The 26,070-nt window shown below is 49.6% G+C and overlaps 1 protein-coding gene across 1 annotated transcript in view; it reads right to left on the reverse strand.

Annotated features, from left to right (window-relative positions):
• sn (fascin domain-containing protein singed) overlaps window positions 1–24,485 on the reverse strand; it is a 77,265-nt gene extending 52,780 nt beyond the window's left edge. Inside the window, exons 1-2 of the mRNA XM_089541879.1 lie at window positions 24,434–24,485; window positions 24,060–24,318 (exon numbers count right to left, since the gene is read on the reverse strand). Coding sequence (XP_089398005.1) covers window positions 24,060–24,318; window positions 24,434–24,485 — 311 coding nt within the window. The remainder of the gene's footprint in view (window positions 1–24,059; window positions 24,319–24,433) is intronic.
• Window positions 24,486–26,070: the final 1,585 nt, after the last annotated feature.

Genomic DNA, 26,070 nt, shown 5'->3' on the forward strand with positions numbered 1-26,070 from the left:
TCCACTGCCCCTTTCCTTTATTACATGTAATTATATCCCAAACACGGGCGTGCACAGTGCGTCTGAGAGGCGTCTCGAAGCGGTTGGCCGCGCGTCACGACCGCGCATCCCACCCAGTGACAAAGACGCTTGATCGAGGCGCCACGCACGGGCTGCATACACAGACGGTGGTCACATGACCGCTGGGAAGAGCTACGATTGGTCGAAGGGGGCCGCGCACGGTCAGCAACGGAAAGTGTCCCATATACAGCTCTCGCTGTAATCCGACGTCTTCAATGGCAAAATCAGCAACTAGCACTGATCTCAGAGTCGCTGCACGACTATGGTACGCAGCTCATGGTGTGGCATAGTCTGGTATTGTGTGGTCTGGTATCGTATGGCATGGAGTGGCGTGGTGAGGAGTGGCGTGGAGTGGCCTGGTGTGACGCGGTGTGGAGTGACGCGGTGTGGCACGCTCAGGTCAAGGGCGCCTTTGGCTGACAGTACAGTCCACATTGTGTGCGTGTTACGAAGGGCATCCCGCAGCGCTAAGGGCGAAAGCTGTCATGGTCCACCAGAGCTGCACAGAACCTTGCAAATAGTTTAGCAGCACGCGCCTCAAAGTTGACCATAGTTTTCTTACCCTCACAAGTTTCTGCTATGTAAAAACAAATCCTGAAGTGAGAACATAAGTTTAGTTCTCGAATACGGCAGTACGCTCTCCTGTTCGAGTCACTTCACTTTGCAGACGAAGATACGGATTCGCGACTTAAGCGGAGCTCAGGTCGCGCTGACGTCGACGAAGACGACGCCCAAAAGTCGCCGTCCCAGACAAGAGGAGTCCCACCGCTGTCTCGGCGGCGGTGCTGGTGACCGTCGCTGGAATCTGCGCCTTCGCAGAAGAAACGCCGGTGCGGTAGACAAAGAAGAAGAAGAAAGGAACGAAGAGAAGAAAAGAACACAAGGAGGGAGCCAGAGGCCGCCGGTGGGACGAAGAGAAGAGAAAGAAGAGATGATTTGAAGCGGGTTCGTCGGCCGAGCACAGCCCGATTCGCGCGCGCGGACCGAGAAAAGAGACGGCACGCCAACAACGCGGAGAAAGAGGAAAAAAAATACGGGAAATAAACAACAAAAACTAAAAAGAAGTGCGCGCCAGCGCGCGCGAACTAGGAGCAATCAGAGAAAGAGCGAAGGCCAGGGTGGAAAGAGAAAGAAACGAGAAAAAAGAAGGCAGAAACGCCACGCAGCGTCGGCACGGACAGGGAAAGAAAGAAGGGGAAAAAAAGAAAAGCAAACAGCGCCGGAGAAGGGAACGCGGAGGAGTCGGGCAAAAATGAAGTTGTCTGGTGTCCCATTTTCTGCGGCGAAAACAAGAAAACCCTCCGAAAGAAGAGGGGACCAGCTGCGAGCGCCGGCCTCTCACTTCGCGAGCGTTGGCTCGAATTCCCAACTCGTCGCTTGCCATACGTAAGTATACACGCTGCTCTGGCATTCCTGGAAGACCCAGAACGCGTATTCGTTCACCCACCACCAAGAGGAGAGCATCAACAGGCTAAGCCTGTCTGACAGAAAGCGGGGCGGGGATGTCTAGGGACTTACGATTGCATTTGGTCTGTATTCGTTAAGTACACGAAGACGCGAGCAAACACGCTGGCAAGGCGAAGGAAGACCGCGATTTCTTGAGTACCCATCACAGGCCATAGCTCTCCGTCAACAATGATTATCCACCCTCTGTGGGTTGGACAGGGTTCGCATGCGATTTTGATTAACCGCTGCCATAAGCGTAGCTTTATGACGACGCCTGACTGCGGCGCAAGTCGATGGAAGTGCGATGCTGCTATACACGCTAGTAAGGTGACAAGATTAGTGACAAAAAATGACCTTTGGATTGGAAGCACACAAAATTGGAGAGTACACCTTAAGGGTATGACGACATAGCGCAATACGTTAATTCCAATATATGCAGAAGGTCAGTCTCTACTTTGCATTCATAGATCCCTGGGAGTCCTCATACCCCTCCCTGGCGCAGTGGTGCCGCGGTTAAGCGATGCGCCCTGCGATGGCAGGTGCCCCCAGCGGTGGCCCTTGTGCGCCCCAGGTTGCCCTTCCCGAGCGACCAATCATTTATTTATTATTTATTTATTAGTACCTCAAAGGCCCACTAGGGGCATTACATGAGGGGTGGGCATACATATCATTGAAGAAAAAAATCAGTGATGAATGATTTGAAGTATTCCAGGCCAGGATGGATGAAAGCTTCAGCGGGGAGGTCGTTCCAGTCTCTTGCGGTCTGGGCGAAGAATGATTTTAGGTGCGCAGAAGTAGATGCTCGAGGTGTATGAACAGCTTTCGGATGACTGATGCGAAGTGAAAGGCGGTGTGCAGGGGTGATAACGGATTGGCTGAAATGCGAATGATAAAACTTGTGGAAAAGGCAAAGTCTGGCTATTTTTCGACGGGATTCAAGGCTGGGGAGGTTAGCTTTTGTTTTCAATGCTGTTACGCTCGTATGATATGAGTAATCAGAATATACGAATCTTATCGCGCGGCTCTGGACGCACTCAAGGGTTTTGGCTAGGTTAATTTGTTGGGGGTCCCAGATTGAGCATGAATATTCAAGTTTAGGACGGACAAGAGTTAAATAGGCGGACAGTTTTACGGAAGCAGGTGCCAAACGCAAGTTACGCTTTAGATAACCAAGAAGATAACCAAGATAACCTTAGATAACCAAGAAGAATATAACCAAGATCATTAACGCGCACCTGCCATGGCGGGCAGGTTGTGATGGCGCCACAAGGTCACGTGACCTGGGTGGCCCACCTGCCTCCTAGGTTGCTCTGTGGGCGCCACCTGCCGGAGCCATGCTCGTGATTTTTTTTCGCTCACAGCGCCGACACCGGACTTTCCGGAGAACGGGGCCTTTAACGCGACAGCGTCAAAAGAAGCCTTGCATGCTTTTTATCTTCTGGGTTATTGGTTTTTGGGGAAATGAAAGGATGCAATAACTGTCTCGCTTCTCGGTGGACACCTTAACCATGCTGTGACGGACAGGATAAAGCAGGAAGGGAAAGATAGCGATAGCTGTCTCCCTCTCTCTTCCCCCGAGTCTATGCGCGCTTTACAGCGCCATATCATGGGGGCTGCCATCTTTGATCACGTGATCACGCCGCCATTACTCGCCTCCTGACCGCTCGGCGCGCGCCTCGTCGCGAAGGCTGCTGCGTCTGACGGTTCGGTTCCGACAGACAGTGTTTAGGCTGATACGGTTGTAAAGGAGAGGGAAGACGACACTATGGTTTGGCCAAAGCTTGGAAGGACATGTGACAACCCTAATTTGATCACTTCAGGTGTGAAAACGCGATCGGACTTCATGTCGCGGAGAGCCGCTGATCTCTCCGCCTCTTCGAGCCAACGGACGGATCACCTGAATGCTTGTCTTTGCATGCGCTGAAGGCTCTGCTTAATGTTTTTTTTAATGTTGTTATATATAACGGCAAGGTTTAATGTTCCTGCGGCCTTACAGGTTGTTGTCCTATTGTGTACCTGCATGCAGTGCTCTAAAACGCTCACATGCACAACGTATGCATTTGTTTACAACCTGTTAACGGTTCTTAGGAAACCTGAAATATTTCCTACTGGTTGGTTAAACACAGAAAAGCGACAAAAATAAATATACACACAAAGGTTGACTATCATGGTAGCAGTACCATGCATCAAGCAGCCTTCACAAGCTGGCGTGCAATCGTTTCGAAGGATTCCGCGATATAATTTTTATAACGCACGCATGTCCACACGTTCATGCTAGACGAATTTTACAATAACGTCAGCCTCATATTAAAAGTTTTGGTACGCTCGACGCTCGGTATGCGGACTGAAAATGCTCGTGGTCTCTTTGGTTGTAATTAATCAGCTCTGAGCGTGCGGAGTCACTTTTAGTGACTGTCTCGCATAGACCGCGAGCAAGCGACAACCGCCCGGCACAGCAGCCGTAAACCAAATGCTGTAATCCGAATACGGTCCACGAAAACCGCGCTACTTGGAGCGAAATTGAACAGTAGCACCAAGACGGCGTGTAATGCACGGACTGACGGTAAGCGTTGTCGGCTCACACGGCCGACAATGGTGCAGTGCATAATAATCAGCAGCAGTATGTAGGAGCGTGTCATCTTTTTTTTTCGTTCCTAATTCGGCCTCGGACGCTCGTTTTACTAATGGCCACAGACCATAACTTACGATCAATGCGATCTCAGCACAGTGCACAACTGAAAGCACGGCGTCATGGTTTCGGTGGCGGAACAGCTTCTTCATGCGGCTATGTTGTGCACTTACCCTCGCAGATTTTCCAAGATCGAAACCTTTCTTTATCGGCAATCTAGCGCTGGCGGACGTGTTTGTTGCGTTCTCCCGTTCGCAAATGGTGCGTGGCGAACGGGCGCGAACATTGGCATTACCTCCTTGTCCAGTTCGGTTTCGTGAAGCTCGCAAACGACCGCATCCCGCACCTTTAACTCTCTGTCGCAATTCTTGCAATCCACAACAGAGCATGTGTTTCCTCTACCTTTTCACATCGTAAAAGAACACATTCGGCAACCACCCGCGAAATTTCCACTGCTGCGTCGAGGCGTACACGCCGGCGACTTACGAGGCAAGTAATGACGCCGTGTTCCGAGCGCACGTGTGGTGCCATCTGGTCTCAAACGGAAGAACTGCGCGCTGTAAACGGTCTATATTGAGGTGCGCTGTCTGTATGGGCGCTGTCAAGTGCGACAGCACGCTGTCCAGAGCCAAGGTGTTGGCTCTACCGCGCACTCCTCAGACCACGGTGCTCTATGTCGTGCATGGTATCTGCATGGCTTCTATCTCCTTCTCCCTTCTTTCCTTCAACTGCGGCGCGGTTTGGGTGTCCATCGAGAAGCGGGACAGTTACTGCGTCACTTCTTTCCTGAAAAAAAAAACTGATTCCGGAGAGAGCGCCACATCCGGGTGTCGCGGGAACAGCGGAGAAGAGGACACACACGACCTGCCAGCTCCTATACTGCTACTATCATCATCATCAGCAGCAGCAGCCAGGTCACACTTACTGCCCGACAAAATGCGCGTCCACCGATCTCCAATTAGCCCCGTCGTGCTCAACATTATCTCATATAAATCTCCCAATCTAGCTCATCTCACTCACCCTTTTACCCCGGCTGCGCAAGCTTCCATCCCTTCCCTTCCTCCTACACGACAACACGATCCAAGACGGGGAGCCTCACTACGCTGAGATGGGGTAGCGGTAAGAGGACTGGGAGCCGGGCGGGGCCCCGGTCGCCCGGGGCACAGGCCGCGGTACATTAATCGGGGTGCCCGAGATACGCGGCCCGAGACACGGCCTCACCAGACGTAGCTCACCAACGCTCAAGCGAAACAAACAAACCGAGAAAATTCCACGGCGGCAGCACGAAACAGCAGCAGCATGAGGGGAACAGGGAGAGAAACACGCCTAATCCTCGGCTCCCGCGCTGCTGCGGCTCCTGCCGCCAGCGCTTCGCTTCGTGTAGTACTTTCACGGCAGCTCCTCTGCGGGCGTCTGGCGGCGATAAGGCGGAAGAGATGAGGCATGCTTGGGCGAGGAGGAAGCGAGAGACCGAAATAGATCGATAAGAAGGCACCGCGGCCGCTATGGCCACCCTCCCCCTCTCTCTCGGTCTCGTCCTTGCCCTCTCCGGGTCACTCTGGTCGGGGAAAGGGGCAGCATAAAAGCAGACCGGCACCACCGACGAGGAAGCGCTGCCAAGGAACGCTCCCACCAGAGAACGAAAGTGGGCAGCCAGACTAGTATAGTACACGCAGTTCACCGGTTAGCCACCGGTTTCCGCCGCCATCGTGGTGGTGGTCGTCGTCGAGGGAGATTCCTCGCCGATTGGTTGTTCTTTAGAGATACTGTCAGGGCAGAACGGTTACAATTAATTTCAATGGGCGACCTGGAGCAAGCGTTGCTGCTCCGCGGAACCGAAGAGCGCGTTTCAATGGGCGATCTGGATTAAGATCCTGAGTTCTGATTGGAGCGAGACGGTTGATTCCTATAGACTCCGCAGACATCTTGCTCCTTGGCGGATTCGAAGAGCTGCTCTGGACAGCCGATTGAAATACGGCATAAGTATATGCTATAGGAATGATCTCTAGAGCGCCTCCGAGGAAGCACTCTACAGCGGCGTGGCAACACCGTTCAATGCGCGTCATACACACATATGCGCACAGCTCTTGGTGGATGGATGGCGGTGAGGACAGATACCCCTAGCACAAGCAGGGAGGGGCGAATGCACAATACAAAGTCAATGGTCGCTACACAAAAAGTCCATACGATCCATACGAGGAGCACTGTTCTTGAAAATAATTTGAAATCGGCAGTGCACGGTGAGGACCATTTGCCGGCAGAATCCGCGAGGCTACCCCACCTGCAGCTTGCAACGACCTCAACCGAAGAACGAGGAAATGTCAGTCGTGAAAGTGGAATGTCAACGGTAACCGACTACACCATTCAGTCGTCGCCGGCAACGGTTCCCCGTTGCTTGAGAAAGCATTTAATGTTGCACAGGTGCGAATCCTATCGTGAGAAGCCTAGTGAGCGTTCGTTGCGTGGTCACTTAACCCAGGTGCCATCTCTTCATAGATGTAAAAGGAGAGGGCAGCACGGGGTGAATTTAGAGCAACGAAGTCTTTATTAAAGGACCATACTGAACTCCACACGCACTGCTGTTGCGAATAAGAGTAAAATTGTATGGTGATTGTGAATCCGCCCCTCCCGCTCATCATTAACGGCCCTCACCCATAGTTTCGCCTGCTCATGCAGGCTTTTCTAACAGGTTAGGACCCGCCGCGGTGGCTCAGTGGTTAGAGTCCTGGGCTACTGAGCGCGAGGATTAGGGATTCAAACACGACCACGTTTCTATGGAGGCGAAACGCAAAAGGCGTCCGTGTGCAGTGCGATGCCAGTGCATGTTAAAGATCCCCAGGCGGTCGAAATTATTCCGGAACCCTCCACTACGACCCCTCTTTCTCTCTCCTTCTTTCACTCTCTCCTTCATTCCTCCCCGGACAGCGCGGTTCAGGTGTACACCGATTTAGTGCGCCCTTTAATGAGGCAGGTTTGGGGGGTCTGAGAGTCATTTCTTTATAGATAAAGAGGGTGCGGTACAGACCTCAGTTTGAGTGGTTACTAACTTCGTACAGAAAGATGGCGCTGACGTAAGACTGGCGTCTTTCCGGCGTCTATCCGGCGTCATCCTCACCAGACGAGCCCCAGTGTTGCAGCGAAAACTCTGAACGAGACAATGGATTCCGCAAATTGTAGCGAACAACCTAGACATTTTATAAGAGTGTTGATAAACCTTAACTGACATAGACAAACAAAATGATGTGTCTAGAATGGTGAGGAAGCTTCTACTGAAAAAACTACCACTCCAACTGTTCCGTGCCCGTATGGCACCTGTTGTAGCTTCTCCAACAAAGAGGCCGGATGACGCGGGATGCAACTCGAACGGTTCCGAGCGATTGAATTACATCACGAACAGCGAAGCTGTCCAATCCACCGCGCTAATGAAGCGCTCTTGTGAAGAAGACGTGAAGGCGCTCAATGCGAAATTCAATACACGCACTTCTTTCACGACCACCTGCCCCATGTATTCGGCGTCCGCCCCGGCGATCGGCCAACTCGCAGAGTGCGAGTAAACACGAATATACAGTCTACTATCGATAGCGAAGCTCTCGTTAAGTCTGTTATGCCCGGTACGGCAAATCAGTTTCCAATAACTAAGTTAACCAGGATGGCTGACATGCAAACATGGGCTGCCTATAGTAATCAGTTTCTACTAACTAAGGTAACCAGGACGATTGACATGCAAACAGGGACAGCCTTTGGCCTAATTTGCCGCGGCAAATCCTCCACGGATCGATAACCTGTCGTGGTGACTAAGCAAATGTTAACGCAGTGAGATATTTTTTGCCAAGGTTTCTCAATTTCTGAACCTCGAATTAAGGCGGTTTAATGCGCTTCACTTTCGAATAAGCCGGAAGTTCGAATTAAGTGAGTTCGGCCCTTACAAAATTTTTAGACAGTCTATATACTCTCCATAGACTTCTCTCTATAAGGTCTATGGTCGGTCAATTCGCAGTGCGATTAAACGCGTACTGCATTTGACTATCGATATCGAAGCTCTTGTTAAGTCTGTTGTGCCCGGTACGGTAAATCAGTTTCTACTAAGCTAACCAGGAGATGACTGACATGCAAAACAGAGACTGCCTTTGGCCTTATTTGCCGCGGCGAATCCTCCGCGGACAACCTGTCGTGGTGACTAAGCAAATGTTAACGCAGCCAGATATTTTTGGCCAAGGTTTCTCAATTTCTGATCCTCGAATTAAGGTGGTTTAATGCGCTTCACTTTGAAATCGTCGCTTCGAATAAGCCGGAAGTTCGAATTAAGAGAGTTCTTCCCTTACAAAAATTTTTTAGGCAGTCTTATAGACTGTCCATAGACTTGTCTATAAAGCCATCATCAGCCTTCATTCGCACTTTCCTTTTCCTCCTCTTCCCTTTCCCCTGTGTGGAGTAGCAGGCCAGGGCCATGTTACCACCGGCCGACCTCTCCACCTTTCCCTCATTAAAATTCCTTTCTCTCTCTCTAGAGACTCTCTATCGACATATCCTAGAGAACAATCTATAGGCAATAGAAATGCTATAGACAGACTGCAGACAATCTACAGATTTATGGTCGTCCACTTTTAGCAGCCTTTTGTTGCGAAAGCAACACTACGCCCACCGTCTCGCCTCTTCAGCGTGGCCGCACTTTCGCCGTGGCGGCGACTCCACGAATGACCTTGAGCCGTCGCCTAGCAACCGCAGCAGCTGCCGCCGCCGCCAGCGCTCGCTTCGCCAGTTGGTCGTAGTAGCTGTAACCAATGCTTAACTATGTGTCTTCTTCGTGTATAAACAATAGAGCTTAGTCAAAACCCCTAAACGCTTAACCACAAGCGAATCCTAAGCGCAGCCAGGCAGCTGATGCTTTCGCAATACAACCAGGTTTAACCAGAACTAAACCACTGCCATTTTTTCTTTAAACAGTCCAAAGCCTATGAATAGACAAGAAATAGCTATAGGAAGGCAATAGAGTCTACAAGAAGTCTATAGACTCTCTATAGACCATTTTTATAAGGGGTAATACCGAGAGTCCATTGTTCGTGGTTTCGCCGACGCACACAGGGTATAGAGGGCGTCGTTGGCCGCTGTCCAACCCCGATTGTATGTCAGAGGGACGGCCCCCACGACTTCGCTATTACTACTAGAGCGTTTGCTACGTTGTCTGGGGTCACGGGCATACGGCCAGCAGTCGGGGGCGTTAACTGTCTGACGCCTTCTTCCAACACCCGCCTAACCGGGGCCGCACGACGGGAGGGCCTCCAATCTGGACACGCAATCGTAAAACCAGCGCCCCAGTTTTCTGGCGAGCCGGCTTTCTTCACGCAGTTAAGAGTGGTTAATCACCAGCACGCGCCGCGGACTTTAGTACAGTTCAGTTCTTCGTGCGTGCTACGCGGACTGCGATTGGGATCCGCAATCAGTAGCGCTGGCCACGCGTTGATGGCGCGACGGAGAGCGAGATGTCTCAATAACAACGCAAATAACGACCAGGAAGGTACTAGCACGAGATATGCACGGCTGTTGCGGTTCAACTTAACCCGTTTTCCGACGCCATCAAACCAGAGTATAGATAATCCAAAGGCATGACCGCGCTCGGTTCTAAATACGACGGGGCATGCTCTTTCAAGCAATAATAAAAAAAAAATGACAGAGGAAAACAGCACCCGTATGATGACACCCCTATTATTTGATTGCAGTGATTTGTTTGGGACCGCTACGCTTGCCGGGGTTTACAGGCAGATGTAGTTAAAAAGATAACGCTTTATTCGCGTGATCCAATAAGATTACTCCCCACCAGTGAGAAGCAAGCTTGTTTTCTTTTTGTCGAAGCAGTTCTCCATAAGACGGCTCACGACCGCATCTGTTCAGGTTCGATTAAGCATCCACCTCTCTTGCTGTAGGTGCGGGGTTCGGTCCCCGGTGCCGCCGCGTACCTACTGGTGACACAATGGGTACAAGCCTTTTCCTGACCTCGTGATCGACTACTGAGTGGTGAAATGCTTGGCAGAAAGGGTCCCCGACCCCACCTTGTGAAGACCAAAAAAAAAATCTTGTGCCACGGCGGTTTTTGATCAAGTTGTCCTTACGGCCTTAAAATTCACCATCATATCAGCAAGAACGAGTATCTCGAGTGCCAGCCTGCTTTCTTTTAGTGAAAACTAAAAAAGAAAGCCTTTGTGAAAGTGTTCCGCTTTGTGTATTGCTCACCATAGCTGCACAAACGAGAGCGCTGCGGTGGCAGAGAATAGAAACGAGATAGAAGCTAGAATAAAAATGGCGCATCCAGGCCAAAAAGCTATGCGCTTATGGCACCGGCTGCGAGGAACGTGATGCGTGCCTGCCTTTAAAACAGCCGCAAATAGGGCGAATGCAAGAAGAAAAAGCTCACATGCAACGCGCTGCCGGGTTTTAAAAGCGCACGCTGGTGTGAGGAGTGCAAAATTTCCCTGCTCACGCCAGCCGCACATTAGATTTCTCTTGGAAGTGCTGCGTGTATGGTCACGTGAACGCTTCGCACACGTTACTTTATGGAGCAAGGAATAGCGCGGCACGCTTTATAAAGCATCGCTGAACACGGAAACATCACGCACTCTATAGTTCCGTTTTCCGAGTTGTCGTTGCTGCGTTGTTTTTCCCGAGATTCAAGCAACTGGACTCACATCTGGACTCACATCTGGACTCACATCTGGACTCACATCTGGACTCACATCTGGACTCACATCTGGACTCACATCTGGACTCACATCTGGACTCGTCCAGTACGGCTGTTTAACTGTTGCATTTGTGAAGTTGTGCTTTTACGATATTAGTAACGGGTCCCGACTCTACAGGTGCCCACACCCGCTTCTTTTTTTTCCTTCATTTCATTTTTATCTTCGTTTTGTATTTGTGCGCCAATGTTCACCCCCTAATAGACCTCAATTCATGGAGTGAAAGGGTACACTAAATAAATATATAAAACCGACAAGCAGCACCAACCACGCTAGGCTCGAAAGACCTGACCTGCTTCCTCTTGCAATTTAGATTGCTCCTAACCCCCAGAAGTGGGCACGGCGCAAGCAGCCAGGATTTTTTACAAGGGGCTCCGAACACACATGGCGTATCTTCGTGCGTCCTTCGTCACGTTCTTTCGACACCTCATATGCGCATAAGGAACTATCGCCTCCACCCCCACCCATTTCATCTCCTGTACCGCACTCGCCCCGCTATCAGTTTGCGTTTGCGAGACCTTCAACTTCAAGAGCCCCTCAATAATGCAATAACTTGAACAGCGCTCTATGGCTTCAGCTGTGGCTATAGGGGCGAAAACGCAACCTGATAGCGGAGAAAGGCCGGTGCAGAAAAAAAAAGAAAAACCTGGAAGTGTTTCCTCATCTTAATATATAGACCTTGCACAATGTGAAGGAGACCCCACGAAGACAGTCTGCCAGTTCTGTTTTCTCAGCCTTTTGTAATCTTGGACGCTGTCCTGTATTCGCACGTCGGGGAGATCAAAGGGAGGCATGACGCCGGAAGAAGCATGTCAAGCGCTTCGTGCCTTGCATGCGATGTAAGTGCCGTTTATGGTGCCCTTCTATCACACCCAAAGAAGTAGGTCAAACCAAGGAATTTGCGTGAATCGTACGCAACGCTAGCACAATCTTCCTGTCAGGAACTGCTCAGTTCGGTAGGCTGGTATTGGCATTTGTGCGCTGTGTGCCATCTTCTCTGCCGTGCTTTCTTGCCGTGCCTTCTCTGCTGCGTGCCTTTTTGCTCACTCAGTTCTTTTTCGCCAAGAACACCTCTACGTACTTGCCTGAGCACTGAGGAGATTGCTTATGGTTGCGGCACTAGAAGAATAAAAACAATTCTAAGAAGCTGACCTTTCATTGGCGCAAACCAAATTTTCGAACGTAAATTTCTAGGCTGCCGCTCGCTATACTTATCCCAAGTGTTTGTGGACTAAATGGGCAACTGGACAGGCCCAATAGCGACCTCTTTATGTTATATTCGGATACGCAGGCACGTGACAATACGTGATATGTGCGGGATTCCAGCGTCCCTGATGTTAGTATAAAGATTTGATATCACGCGAAAAAAAATCGCTTAACACCCTGGAGAACTTGGACGAGCCGGGCTCGTCATAAGTCAAATGTCGTTTGTGGATCATGACGAGTCCAGCTCGTCGTGTGCTTTCTGGTACTCTGTCAGATTTAAGCAGAGTAGGGCTCGTCCAAAGCACTTTTTTTTTCCACTTTGCCGACAGATAGCAGCACGGGTACTACATAACATTCGTGGTTCCATTTTCAAAAAAGAAAGAAAATGTCTGTTATGGGGATAAGAAATAATACGGCGACGCGAGATTACAAGGAGACAACACCGGATGCAGGGCAAGTAGGGAGCAAAGTAAAAACATCCAGTCGAGGGGGCGATATGGAAGGCTGCCTCCGCACGGAGCGACAAGCACTGGGAAAGAAGAAGGAGCGAATAGAGAAAGAAATAATGAAAAAGGAACAAGCAAGCAAAGAGAGGCACGCGGTGGCGAGAAACGAAAGTCACGCACACACGCGTCGCAGGCGCCCAGACACACGCCGTGGCAGCCCATGTCGTCTCACACCCGGCGGCGGCGTTCCTCGTTTTTTTCCTTCTTTTTCTTGCGCACTGCCAGCGGCAGCTAGTGATAAGCAAAAACACATGCGACGGACGAGACCCCACCCGACACGCGACGTTCTGATGGGACATGCTTCGTCGCATAGCCTCCCCCCCCCCCCCCCCCCCCTTTCTTCCCGGTGCGCCAACGAAGAGAAAACTACAGCTACGCCGAGAAAAGAATGTTGACCAGCTATCAGCGGACTGGTTCATCGATTAATGGATCTTTAGGAGCCAAAAACATCACAGACAGGAATGTCGCGCAACATTGTTGGCGTGTTTTGGATTTTGTGTAGGGGTGTGCGAATATTCGAAATTTTCGAATATAATTCGAATAGTATATTTTTAGTATTCGATTCGAAATCTAAGTATTCGTGTTGTTTCGAATATTCGATCCGACGCGAATATTCGTACCCAGCCGAATATTCTATTGCGAGCACCGGCGTTCATTTCGGTCCGCAAGTCCTACCAAAAGAGACATAACAATATAGCGGCGCCCAGAGCAATGCGTAACGTTGGGCCATGCAGTAGCTGACTACGCTGGTGAGCTTCTTTGTGGCTATGCGTGGGAAGCTGGTATAGTCAGAGCTGTGCACGAAATACCTCGCAATACGTGCCAGTTCAGTGCCAAGTGAGAGGGCATTTTTGTGGCTGGAGGAGTCGCTTCAGCTAGAAGGGAACTAACTACTTCTGCCTGACCGTGTGGAGAAAGCCGGTTTTCCTTCACGAAAACCTTTTATATTCATCCCAGCAACGCGCTTTTGTACTTATGGCAAGCTAGCCTTAATCAATGCTGTGTACTAGCTATCTTCTCTGATATTTCCACTCTTCTATGAATAATGTTCGAGACTTTGATACTTTTTGTGCAGCCACACACATCTTTTGTGTTCATTTCATCACTGATAGTTGAACTGTGATGTTCTTGGGAGCTCAAATAATGTTTTGTAGTGGTTAAATGCATCTGACCTTGATTATTCGATATTCGATTCGATATTCGGAACCAAGTATTCGTATTCGATTCGTATTCGAAAAATTTGATATTCGCACACCCCTAATTTTGTGGCGCTGAGGCTATCAGGCGCCAGAGCAACTTTTTACCGCAAGTGGAGTGATGAGAATGAGGGCGACTGTGGAAATGCAGCAGGTGGTGATGACGGCAACATTGTGCATTATCAGCTGATGGCGTTGTTGTAGCCCACTGAGCCGCGCCATCGAGACTGATCCGGAGCCCTCCACTATGCCGTGGTCACCGTGACCACGCCGTAGTGGAGGGATCCGGATTAATCTCGATCACCTTAGGACCTTTAATGGACACTGACAACTAAGCATGAAAACAAACGCGCGTCTTTTGTATTTCGCCTCCATCGAAATATGGCCGATCGGATTAAAAAAAATAAAGGAGTAAAAGCTCTCCTCTAGCGAACGCCCTTTTGTAAAAAGGCGTGCGCTAGAGAACGATAATCAATTCGCGGCCACTTCGCCGAAAAAAATTGGTCAAGGCAACCTGCTGATACAGTGGTCAGCCTAAACCGCGCTATCGAATACTTCTGGTTTGGGCCACGACAACGGTATAGCAATACAGGCCGAAGCAACGCGAACGGGAACAGTTCATTATTATATGATTACCAAGTACACGAGTTAGATGCAGAATTTTTTTCCTCTGAACTTTACCTCTGGCAGCATGGCCCTTTATTACCTCCTCTTTTCGAGGCTGATGCCGAAACAAACGTAAAATCCGTTATTTAGAGCGCGCCACGTGTTCTCTTTCACATTACTCGCGACTGTATTACGTCCTTTCGTGAAAGCCGGGGGCGTCACTGAACAGCTTAAAACTCTTGAAGGAATGAAACTTTGGCTATAGAGCATGGACGTCTGTAAAATTTTCGAATAATCCTCGTGTTTTGCACAGTCATTCAAGTGGCAGGGAATGGATATAACCCAAGCAGCACAGGTTATTGGCCCAATATTGGAAACGTGTTGGCAAAGCCCGGTCCTCCAAAGGACCAGAGCGAAACCATCCATTTCCAATGTTAGGCCAATGATTGGTTGGTTTGGTTGGTTTATGGGGTGTAACGTCCCAAGGCGACTAAGGCTATGAGAGACGCCGTAGTGGAGGGCTCCGGAAATTTCGACCACCTGGGGATCTTTAACGTGCACTGACATCGCACAGTACACGGGCCTCAAGAATTTCTCCTCCAAAGAAATTCAACCGCCGCGGCCGGGATCGAACCCGCGTCTTTCGGGCCAGCAGCCGAGCACCATAGCCACTGAGCCACCGCGGCGGCTGTTAGGCCGATGATACATGCTACTTGGGAAGTTTGCGTGCTAAGAGCACACGAAACCAAGCCAACAGTACAACAGGCAGCCTATACGGCTTGTCTGCGCACGGCCATAGTTGCGTGATGCGAAGAAGGTGCGCGATAACAAAAAAACGAAACGTATTGGAACGCTGGTCAACAGCAGTGCAACCATGTACCTGAAGCGCCGCAGCGGCGAAGCGTGACCTGCACTCGAGATATGCGGAAAAAAAGGGGGACACGTTGGGAGAACCGCTCGTTTCCTCGAGCGCGAAGACAGGCGCGTCTGGCGTTAGCGGAGTGAGAAAAACAAACGGTGCAATAAACAAATAAAACAAACAACCAGAAAAGAAAAATATCCTCAGCGGTACTTACGATCCAAGGCTTCGCAGGTGCTTATTGAATACCGACATGCACGCAATCGCTTGTCGCATCGAAGAGCGGCGGCTGTTTATTTGCCCGGATTCGGCGAGATTTAAAGCTTACGCACATGTTTTGAGGCCATCGTGACAATGCAGGCCTTTCTTATATAGGTATATCGCGTGTTTGCGTGAGAAACATAGCCATCGTAACTTGCGATGTTCAGTCATCGAACGACGCGGTTTATTTTTTCAAATGCGAAAGCACTATAGCCTGTCTAACCTGGAAAACCGTCGGTGTGTGGTGAAGCCTCTGAAACTGGTCACGTGATGCGGGTAATAAACGCGACTGAAAGTTTGGTGATGGCTATGCTGGTTTAGGGTAGTGTCATTAATGACAATGACAAAGTCATTTAGGTTGAAGGCCTTTATGGTAAAGGCCTTCAGGTTAGATATCTTCATATCAGAGGCCTTTGGGATGACGGCCTTCAGGGCAAATGTCTTTTTGTAAAAGACCTTTAGGTCGAACGGCGTTGTGGCAAAAGCCTTTGTGGTAAAGGCCGTCTAGGTAAAATTCCTTTAATGTAAAGGTCTTTAGGTAAAAGACTGCTCTCACATTCACAGCAAGTACGGATCTTAGGTGCCCACCTAATAGACTGAGTGCCCACCACAGTAATTGCCGAACATGGCATATGTCCGCGCATTTGGCACGTTCCGTTACGAAAGACAGTCCGTTGACAGAAGAGCCGCCTATAAAGAAATAAATGTAGGAGGAGTTGGGAACGCTCTGTTATGAAAAATCGCGCGAAAAAACAAAACATGGAGATTAAAAGATACGAAGACGAATCACGAGCGCTCGTAATGGGTCTTCGTATGTTTCGCCCTGCGCATTCGTTTTTTTTTTTTTTTTTGCGCTGTTTCTCGCAAGAAACTAGTAAATAGACACAGAAGCATGAACAAGTGTCATCCCTCATGAAAGCTCTTGTTGACAGGTAAGAATGTCTCAGTGTAGTCTAACCGAGGATCAAGATGAACTCAACCTAAAGGCCGCCCAAGTATTTCTACGGCTGTGATCATAGCGCGCCCACCCTCATTACTGCACCCGCTCCAGGCGCACCTATTGACGTGGCCACAGGTTACACCTAGAGAATGCACATTTTCTTTCCAATGAGCTCTTGCCCATCTTGACGACATCCTGCTCAGCCGAGAGGGGAAATTTGGAGTTTTCGGCCTCCGAGACAGCTTCGATATGGGAGGGAAAAATAAAAAATAAAGTCGGAGGATGGTTACCACTGTGCACCGCGAGATTTAGCCACGACGGTCTGAAGTGGTGGAGAATGTAATGCATTGTTCCTTCGTTATTATTGGTCTTCGCTGGTAGGATGGCTGTGACGTCAACATGCTGTCCCTCATGACGTCACTGTGTTTGGACCCACTCAGCGTGTTCCCAGATGGCGCCTATCGTGGACTCTGATGGAGGAATGCGCAAGCTGAGTGTGGTTGCCACGGAGACAAACCCGGCAGGTGGCTACACTCTAAACATAAAAGAATAAAAAGGAGGCAAGCTGTCCTTTAGCGCACTACCTTTAATAGAAAAACTCGCCTGGAAAAACTCGCTAAAGCAGTTAAGGACAGCAAGAAGCTTACTCTGAGGCCATTCTTCTCAATTAAGACGCACAAACCAGGAGCACCATTCCGAACTATAGTTGAGGATAAGGGCACATGGCAAAGGAACATAGCGGGATACCTCCAGTGCCATCTGAACAAGCTTCCGGTGAAAGACCCGTTCGTCATCAGAAATTCGAACGAAGTCATCGAATACCTGAAGAATGATCCCAGTGTGACTTGTTTCTCCATTGACGTGACAGACCTTTTCTACTGTGTACCGCGGGAGCAGGTGCTTGAGTGCGTAGAAGAGTGCATTGGAGAATATGGCTGCGTGAAGTTTATGAATGAGAGCGCCATTAGTACCACAGATTTCCTTGCTCTGCTGAAAGCATACCTTTCATCATTGTGTGTCGAGTTCAATGGTGCTGTTTTCTCTCAAAATGACGGAATTTGCATAGGATCTGCTATAGCCCCCGTTCTCTGTGACATCTTCCTTGCCAGAGGGGACAGAGAGTTGGAAAAAACATTGGTACCGCTTGGTGTTACAAAGTGCTTCCGTTATGTAGACGACTTTTTGGTTTGTGCAGATAAAACCTTTGCCACGCCCAACGTGTTGGAAGAAACTTTGGAGCAGTTCAAAAGAGCCCACAAGGGGCTCACATTTACCCACGAGCTACCTGCAAACAACAACCTACAGTTCCTTGATCTAGTTCTCACTCTTGAACCACATATATGCTGGCAGTACAAAACGCGCAATGAGAAAGGCCTACTACCGTATGACTCTGCCCATTCCAAGCTGATCAAACGAAATATGGCCATGTCATGTTTTGAGCAGGCCATAAAGAAATCATGCAGCCACAAGATGCAAGAAAGCTTCCATCTGCAGGCAACACGCCTGAGAAAAGCAGGCTATCCGACACCTTTGCTCGTTTCCGTGGCAGAGAAAGTGCTAAGAAGGACAGTCCGAACAAAGGACCAAGGCAATGCCAAAGAAAAGAAGAGGCCTGTGGTTATCCCATACGTCCATGCACTTTCCCACAACCTGAAAAAGGTTGCACAAAGACACGACGTAAAAGTTGTTTTTTCAGCACCCAAAAAATTGAAAGCAATGTGCGCGAAAGTAAACGACGAAGACAATGCCGAGAAAGAGGCGTCATGTGGCGTCAAACATGAGACAAAGTTCGTGGAATGCCGCGAAGGTGTTGTGTATAAGATACCGCTATCATGCGGGCAAACGTACGTTGGCCAGACCAGTAGGTGCCTCAATGAGAGGCTCAGAGAACATAGGCGCAACTGCAGTCTTGTCAACTCACCGGGAAATCTGGCAGCGCATTGCGCCAGATGCAAAAATTGCACACCTCACTTTAAGCAGACAGCAATACTGCTCGGTTCAAGAGAGAAGCTAATCAGGGAACTTTGGGAAGCATACTGCATACAATCAGGAAAAGAAGGGCCATGTGTAAGCGTGCCTTCTATCGAGCTCTCAAATCAGGAAAAAGAATTTTTGGAAAAATAAAAACAAACAGCTAAGTCAGAAAGATAATGTATGTTTTTTACTGCTGGACAGGACGTTAAAAGATATCTTGCCATGACGATGTGATCACGGATTTGTTGTTGTTTTTGTTTTTGTCTTGACAATGCCTATATATACATGCACTCAGAAATAAACTTGCAGTTGATAGTTTGCGCACATCTGTTCTGTGTCGTCCCTGATTGTGTCCAAGTTCCTTCGTAAGCGCAACAATGCACGAGTTTAATAGAAGAGTGTGAGGAGACCTTACTGCCTTATTACTCCCACATAGGTGGTACTGGTGTGTACAGTGTACTGTGGAAAGTGGAGAGCCTTCCACGGTACCAGCCAACTCTAATCTGCCCTCGCTGATTAATACGCTAATTAAAATCGGCAACATTAGCTCTTTGGACGTAATGCTAACGCACTGCCATCGCGTACTGATAAACGAGTGCCACCATAGCTTTGCCTTTGCTCGTGGTTTGAAACAACAACAAAAGATGAGGTTACACGCAGTTTCCGAGAGTGGCCGCAGCTGGCAAAGGACAGGGTTAATTGGAGAGACATGGGAGAGGCCTTTGCCCTGCAGTGGGAGTAGTCAGGCTGGTAATGATGATGACGTGCAGTTTCCACATTCCACATTAAAAGCCAGTGGTGCGGCCCTGCTTACGGACGCCGCGAGAGGAGGTAGAGGAACGAGGCTGGTGGCGCCGTCTGGCGTAACTTTGCCTCGAATCGATAAAAGCGGAGGAGGAGGAGGAGGGGGGCAACAGCAACACTCTGGGAGGGCGCGTTAGAAATCGACGAGAGCAGACGACGCGTGCTTCTGGGCACTGCGCGTGGCTTATCCAGGCGCTGAATTTTGCGTACGCCGCAAAAAGGTCTGCGTAGCATGGAGTTTCTCAACATGACCTAGGGGGGAAAGCAGGCGGCGCTGCAGTTCATCCATTATTCAGCGGCGCAGGGAATGCCGGGAAGATTAGGTTTCGTACTTGGTTTGGCCATTGTTGGGCATGAAACCGTAACAATTCGGCAAACTTCGAAGAAATGCTGTAAGAGTTCCTGTAGCAGCCTAACACTCGAGTTAAATTTATCGGAGAAGCGAAAAAGCACACGATAAAACAATTTCAACTGCGCGCAGACGACAGCAACGCGTTGCAGTTGCCTATATCCAGCGGCAGAATCTATGTTCTCGGCTCAGTGGTTGAGGCGCTCGTCTACCGAGCCGGAGTACCCGGATTCGAACCCGACCCACGGCAGCCGCGCTTCGATGGCGGCGGAACGCAAAAGGCGCCCGTGTGCTGTGCGATGTGTGTGCGCGTTAAAGATTCCCAGGTGGTCGACATTATTCCGGAGACCTCCACTACGGCATCTAATTCTCTCTTTCTTCTTTCACTCCCTCCTTTATCCCTTCCCTTACGGTGCGGTTCGGGTGTCCATCGAGATATGCGAGACAGGTACCGCACCATTTCCTTTCCTCACAGAAGAATTTTCGATTCAGCGTCTAGCAATTTTCTGCTTTCGTTGAAACCAGCAGCCTGATTTTCCGTTTGTCCCATGGTTGTAAACAATTAGGTGCAGCAGAACGTTTCGTTTCCGGGTTGCCGAGTGTCTGCGCGCATGCGCATGACACGCGCAATTTTCAATTTCAAAAACACTAGCCAAGCCAAATACGAAACTTTCGTCTTCCCGGCATTCCCGCGATGCGTGAAGTGCCCCTTATGAAACTCGCATAGACGGCTGCGCCAGCTTTCTCTCTAGATAATACAAAGAAACTATGCTAGGCCGATTAGAATCAGACGATGCAGCGAATCTTCCGTCCACTTGAGAGATAAACACGCGTGCGCTTCGACTGCCACACTTCTCTGTAACCCCTTCAAGTTCGAAGAAAAAAAAATCAGAGCAGTGACAATGACCTTATCAGCCACTCTCGCCGGTCTCAATCGCTGAGCTTTTTGTTTCCGTGGCCTCATCCTTTTCACCTCGCGCCGAGGTCGTCATTCGAAGGTTACGAAGGTACAGGACAGCACGCATGGCGTTCTAATGCAATAAGCAACGGATGCGTCATCGGAAATAAAAATTAATAAACACGTCAGGAAGCGCGTTGTTGGTCATCGCCGGTGCAACAACCTCGTGTGCAATCCGAGATCGGTTGAGGTCAGCTGCAGGAAGATACGCACGCAAAGAATAGGTGGATGAATGGATTGATTGACGGATGCATTCACTGGTGGAAGGAATTAGGATAATCCTATCTACGTACGGCAGCCTACTCAATCATCATAATCATTATCAGCCTGACTTAATTAGCCCACTGCAGGGCAAAGGCCTCTGCCATGTCTCTCCAGTTAACCCTGTCCTTTGCCAGTTGCGGCCACGGTATCCCTGCAAACTTCTCAATCTCATCCGCCCCCTGCTACGATTGCCTTCTCTTGGAATCCACACCGTTACCCTTAAATGACCAGCGGTTATCTTGCCTTCGCATTACATGCCCTGCCCAGGCCCATTTCTTCCTCTTGATTTCAACTAGGATGTCATTAACCCGCGTTTGTTCCCTCACCCACTCTGCCCGCTTCCGATCTCTTAACGCTACACGGATAATTTTTCTTTCCATGGCTCGCTGCGTTGTTCTTAACTTAAAAGAAAATAGTAACGGATGTGCGACAGAGGACAAAAATTATTGTGGGACCAAAGAAAGAACTAAAAATAAAAAGTACTCCCTTTTTAGTCCCATATAAGGAGTATTTGTCTCCAGCGTGTACGTTTGCCTTCTCTTGGAATCCACTCCGTTACCTGGCCATTTAACGAGCTCCAGTACACTAAGTTCACGCGTTCCACCTTCACTTAAATGCAGCTAGGATCGAATCCGCTATACCGCCTCCTCAGCAGCCAAACGCCAAGCAGCTGCTGCGCAACCGCGGCTAGTAAGAAAAAAAAAAAAGAATCTCAAACGCTTTACATTTCCCTTTACACTGTCACTGCCTTCCTGCACGGTCGTTCGTGCACCGAACTGACACCGTAGTCGTGACGTACCGCTCCACACAGAAAAGTGAACGGAGAGTTCGAGGCGGTGAGTAAGCTTCGAGGTTCCGAGAATCGATTACGCGCCTCCGTGGTGCATTGATTTCGCCAAAGCGCGCTGCACTGCCGAGCAGGTTTGCTGGTCGTGGACGCGCGCTTCGTTCACGGAGCGGTGATGGGCGGATCCCCGTCCGCGCGAATTTGCATGTCACTCGAGCGTGCGCGCTGCAGCGGCCAAAACAGGAAATCGGAAACAGTCGCGGGCACTCGGTTACGGGGCCTCTCGGCGCCGCGACATGGTTAGTGACGCCATCGAAGGGCGGAGTGAAAGTGGTTTATTACGGGGCGACACAAAACGAGGACGGGTACCCGGTGTTGGTGCCGTATTGGAACGGGATGGACAAGGTCGTAGGTTCGAACGCCGTCAGGGATAACGCCGCGGCCTTGATGAGCTGAGCGAGGATGCGCTCGGGTTGAAGTAAGCTGACTGGGTTACAGCAAAGAATTTGCTAAAAATGCCCCCCCCTCTCCTTCCAAAAACAAAAAAAAAAAACAGAAAATCGATTCAATGTCCGCGAGCTCGACGGTGGTTGGCTGTTAATAGCAGTCGGAACCGCCACCTAGTTCAAAATAAACCTGTATTACGGTAACAAAGCTTAAAATCACATTTACAATGGATCGCAGAAACAAATAAGAGAAAGCATAAAAAAAGATCGCAAACAACAAGAAGCATTTTCAAGGTAAACGACCTTTTTTAATTAATCCGTAGCATGATAATGAGAAGTCAATAACCCCGACCTCTAATGAACTTTGTGCTCGATTAGTCACAGAACTAATTAAAACTGCAGTCAGATACGGTGGCAACATGCAACGTCCCTTAATATGGCCTGATAGATGGCAGAGAATATTGAATATCCATGGCATCAACGCATTTAGAGTCCTGAGCGCGTTTGGCGACCAAAGTAGGGCACCGAAATGACAGCGCTTATGATATATCTGCCTGACCGTATACGTGCACGCGTAGCAAGATTTCATTTTTCCTTATATTGGGACGACACACTTCGGGGGAACAATATATCCCCGCGATGCTCAATCTTATTTGTCTCGTCCGACAAGCTGCAGCTGTATCGATCAAGTGACGGCCGCTGATACGAGTGGCAGGCACAATAGCAGGAACTGACGAAGAGATAAGCCCGATACAACATCTTCATTATATATTGCACAAGGTAATCCCGCTGCTGATCAAAAAAAAAAAAAAAAGGTGCGAACAACAGGTGGACACGGAATTAAAGCTTACAATAACAACGAGAGGCTGGGATTTAAGCACAGTGCGTTCAGTGACCTCACGTTATCAGATGTCCAACAGGAAAACGGTGAGTGTGCGTTTAAAGCTGGGAGTTATTAGGTAGAGGCTTGAGCCATTAGAGCGCGATCCCGACGCAGGAGTGGACGAAGTGAACAAAGGATAAGAAAGAGAGGAAAAACTCAGCGGTGGCAATCTTTCTTTCTATAGTTTCCAATCGATAACCACTACTCGAAGCTTCATGAAACATGCGCCCAAGTCACCTGCTACAGGAATATAGTTTCAGAAATCGCACGGCTTGCTTCATTGAGTGATGTTGCAGCATTGGTCACTGCGCACAGAAGAATAGGCACATCTTGCGCAAACGTAAAGCGATATAATAGAACGGACGATCACCAAAAGGTATTCGGTCCCGTGAGAGATTAGAAGTGAAGTAAGAAGTTTCTGCTAAGCAATCACACCCACCGAACACTGCCACAAAACTTCCGTAGCCCGGATTATCACGTAAATGCTTTCCTTTTGACTGTAATTCACCGCCATCAAAAGATGGAGAAGTAACTACAGCGGCATTAAGAGGCGTTTTAACTAATTAATAATTGTGCGAGAATTTTAGAGGGCACGCACTACGAGCGCTCGCTGATACAGTGAATTTCAGGATCCGGTCGCGCGGTCTCACACAGGTCGTTCACGCCACCGCCGCCGACTTGGCTTCGTTCCCGGCCGAGAAATCGAGACGCGCCCTGTCAAAACCGGCGTGCCGGCTTTTGTTTGACAGCTGCGGGCGTGCACGCGACTCGGAGTGAATGAAACGAGACGAAAAAAAAAACTAAAAAAATCGAGGATCCCAGGCTGCGCGCCCCGCACGTCTAGCGACAGCGCGCCTAAAACAAAAAAAAAAAAAGGTCGCCAGCCCGGGTTTTTAAAGGTATAAAAAAAGCAGGATAGCGTGCGGAGGAGCGCATAGGTGTGATCGTCGGAAGGGGCAGCAAAAAAACGGCAGCGAGGGGGGGACCGGATGGCGGTGAGTCAACAGACGCGGCGACCCTTCGCGACTACGAGAAGGGAGACCCACCCCCGAAAACACGACGGGCTGCAGCCAGCGATGGTGGCCACTCTCGCCAGCCGCCCATCGGCGAACAAAGCCGGCACTGCAAAGCGTGCAGGATGAGACAGTACTCACCTTTTTCGCCGCTCTCGTGCGTTTCCTGCCTTGTTCAGCACCCGGGCGCGAACTTTCCGTGTCCCGCGGTCTCGGTTCGCAGGCCGCACACACTGGCACCAACGCCGCCCGAACGAGGGTGAAGCTCTACCCGTCGCCGACGATTCACAACTCGCACACCGCGCAGGGGCCTGCTGGCCGGACCGATGCCTGCTGCCGCTCGTCTCGCTGGCCGCCCGCTCCCCAAACCAGACGACCGGGCCAGCCGCTGTCTCGCAACCTCCTCTCTTTTTTACAACTCCTTTCTTTATTTCTCTCGCTCTTTCCTCTCTTTCTTGCGTGCCTTATTCCTCCTTTCTTCTTCCGCGCAAATCAAGCATCCTCGCCGTACTTACTCCCTTCACCCTCGCCACACTCTCTCGGAGACAACGGCCGCGCCGGTCGCATCACGTGGGTTGTCGCGACCAATGAAAGTGCACCATTCAATTCCTCTTCGCTTATCAGTTTCGGTTTCGAGCCTGCCCGTACGGGTGACAAACTGCCCGCACGTGTGAGCTTCAACTCAAAATGATTCAATAGTGACCGCATGCAAAGTATTGGGAATAAAGTTACAAGTGTTCGTATCAATCTTGTATGCGTTTCTTTCTTTGCACGCAAAAGTGGGTACGCATTGGCAGCCTTGACTTGCTGTCGCCTTTGTGTGATGTATTATCCCGGTATTGATGCTTGATTTGCCCTCTGCTCTGCTGAATTCCAGTAACGCGATTTAATCAAGAGAGCAACAGCACTTTGGCTGAATGAGGACAATAAATAAAGGAAAACGGCTATTAGTTGAGAATGAATCATTCCCACGACATGACGTCGCTTGATAAAAACGCCATCCGCTATTCGGCCGACGTCTGGGCCACGCTGGTATTATCTTTTATTTTTTTATTTTTAAGATGGCAATATTGCGGATATCTCCCGTCGTGCAAGAGAGCTGAAGAATAGAAGGAAAGTGAAGGGAAGCTGATAAATGAGTCGTGAAGCGACCGCCGCCGTTTATCTACCTGCGCGTTGCTAGACGTGTAACGCCATCTGCAAGTGAAAAAGCGTACTCGCTAAAGCAGTCTTTCGCGGCTAGCAGTAGATGACGCTTTCTCTTGACAGTTCGCAGCGTGCTGTCAGGTCACGGTGTGTCAGGTTTATCCACACTGACACGCAACGTATGGTTTGTAATTAGTAGGATAGATAATTTTTAATTAAACGAACGAAGTTAAAGAACGGCATCTTACGAAATACTGCTAAAATAGTTATTTTGGCTTTGCGATTTTATAATTATTTTGAAAACCACAACTGTGGTAACTGGCGAGATCGGAGGCTGCGTATATTGTCTGTATATAAGTGTGGGCAAAGCGGTAGTTCGCGGGAGTGATGTAGCGTTTGAAATGAGTGCGCTCGTTCGCAAACTTGCGCTGCGATGATGTTCCGTGTTTCAACTGACCCCGTTTTGTTTTTGCTCGTAATCTGGTGCATTTGATGTCACAGCCCGCTTGTTGGGTGGCTATGCGTGATTCGACGCTTCTCATCCCTGAACAATTCCGTCAGCGTAGCTCGCAACCATTGTCCATGGCGTGGAGCTCTTTCCTCGACATCGTCTTATTCTCGTCCTAACAGACTATCAAAAGGCCTTCTGTCATAAGCGCCCAGTTTCTAATCTACCACGGCGCTGGGGCCCCAACTAGCACCCTTTTCATTTTAATTCGTTCCTCTGTCTACCCCCGCCGTTCCCTTGCGCTCTTTTATTATACGTGACTGTTTTTAAGTTACTCGGCTCAGGCGTAAGTAGTGCTGAACGCATAGGTCCAGTTTAAGGCTCACTACCGCCGCCTGGCCATTGCAGGTTGCCTTTGGGTTTTGCGGCACATCAGCAACGAAGGCCATTATGTGCCAAAAGCGGGGCGATTGAGGTTGAAAATGATAGATTAAGAAAATGTAGTCAAAGGTATTTCGATAAATTTGAGAGACGTGTGTATGAAACAAAATGCTCATC

Source organism: Amblyomma mixtum, chromosome 4 (genome assembly GCF_055824585.1).
Source record: "Amblyomma mixtum isolate Tamu chromosome 4, ASM5582458v1, whole genome shotgun sequence".
Classification (NCBI taxonomy): Eukaryota; Metazoa; Arthropoda; class Arachnida; order Ixodida; family Ixodidae; genus Amblyomma; species Amblyomma mixtum.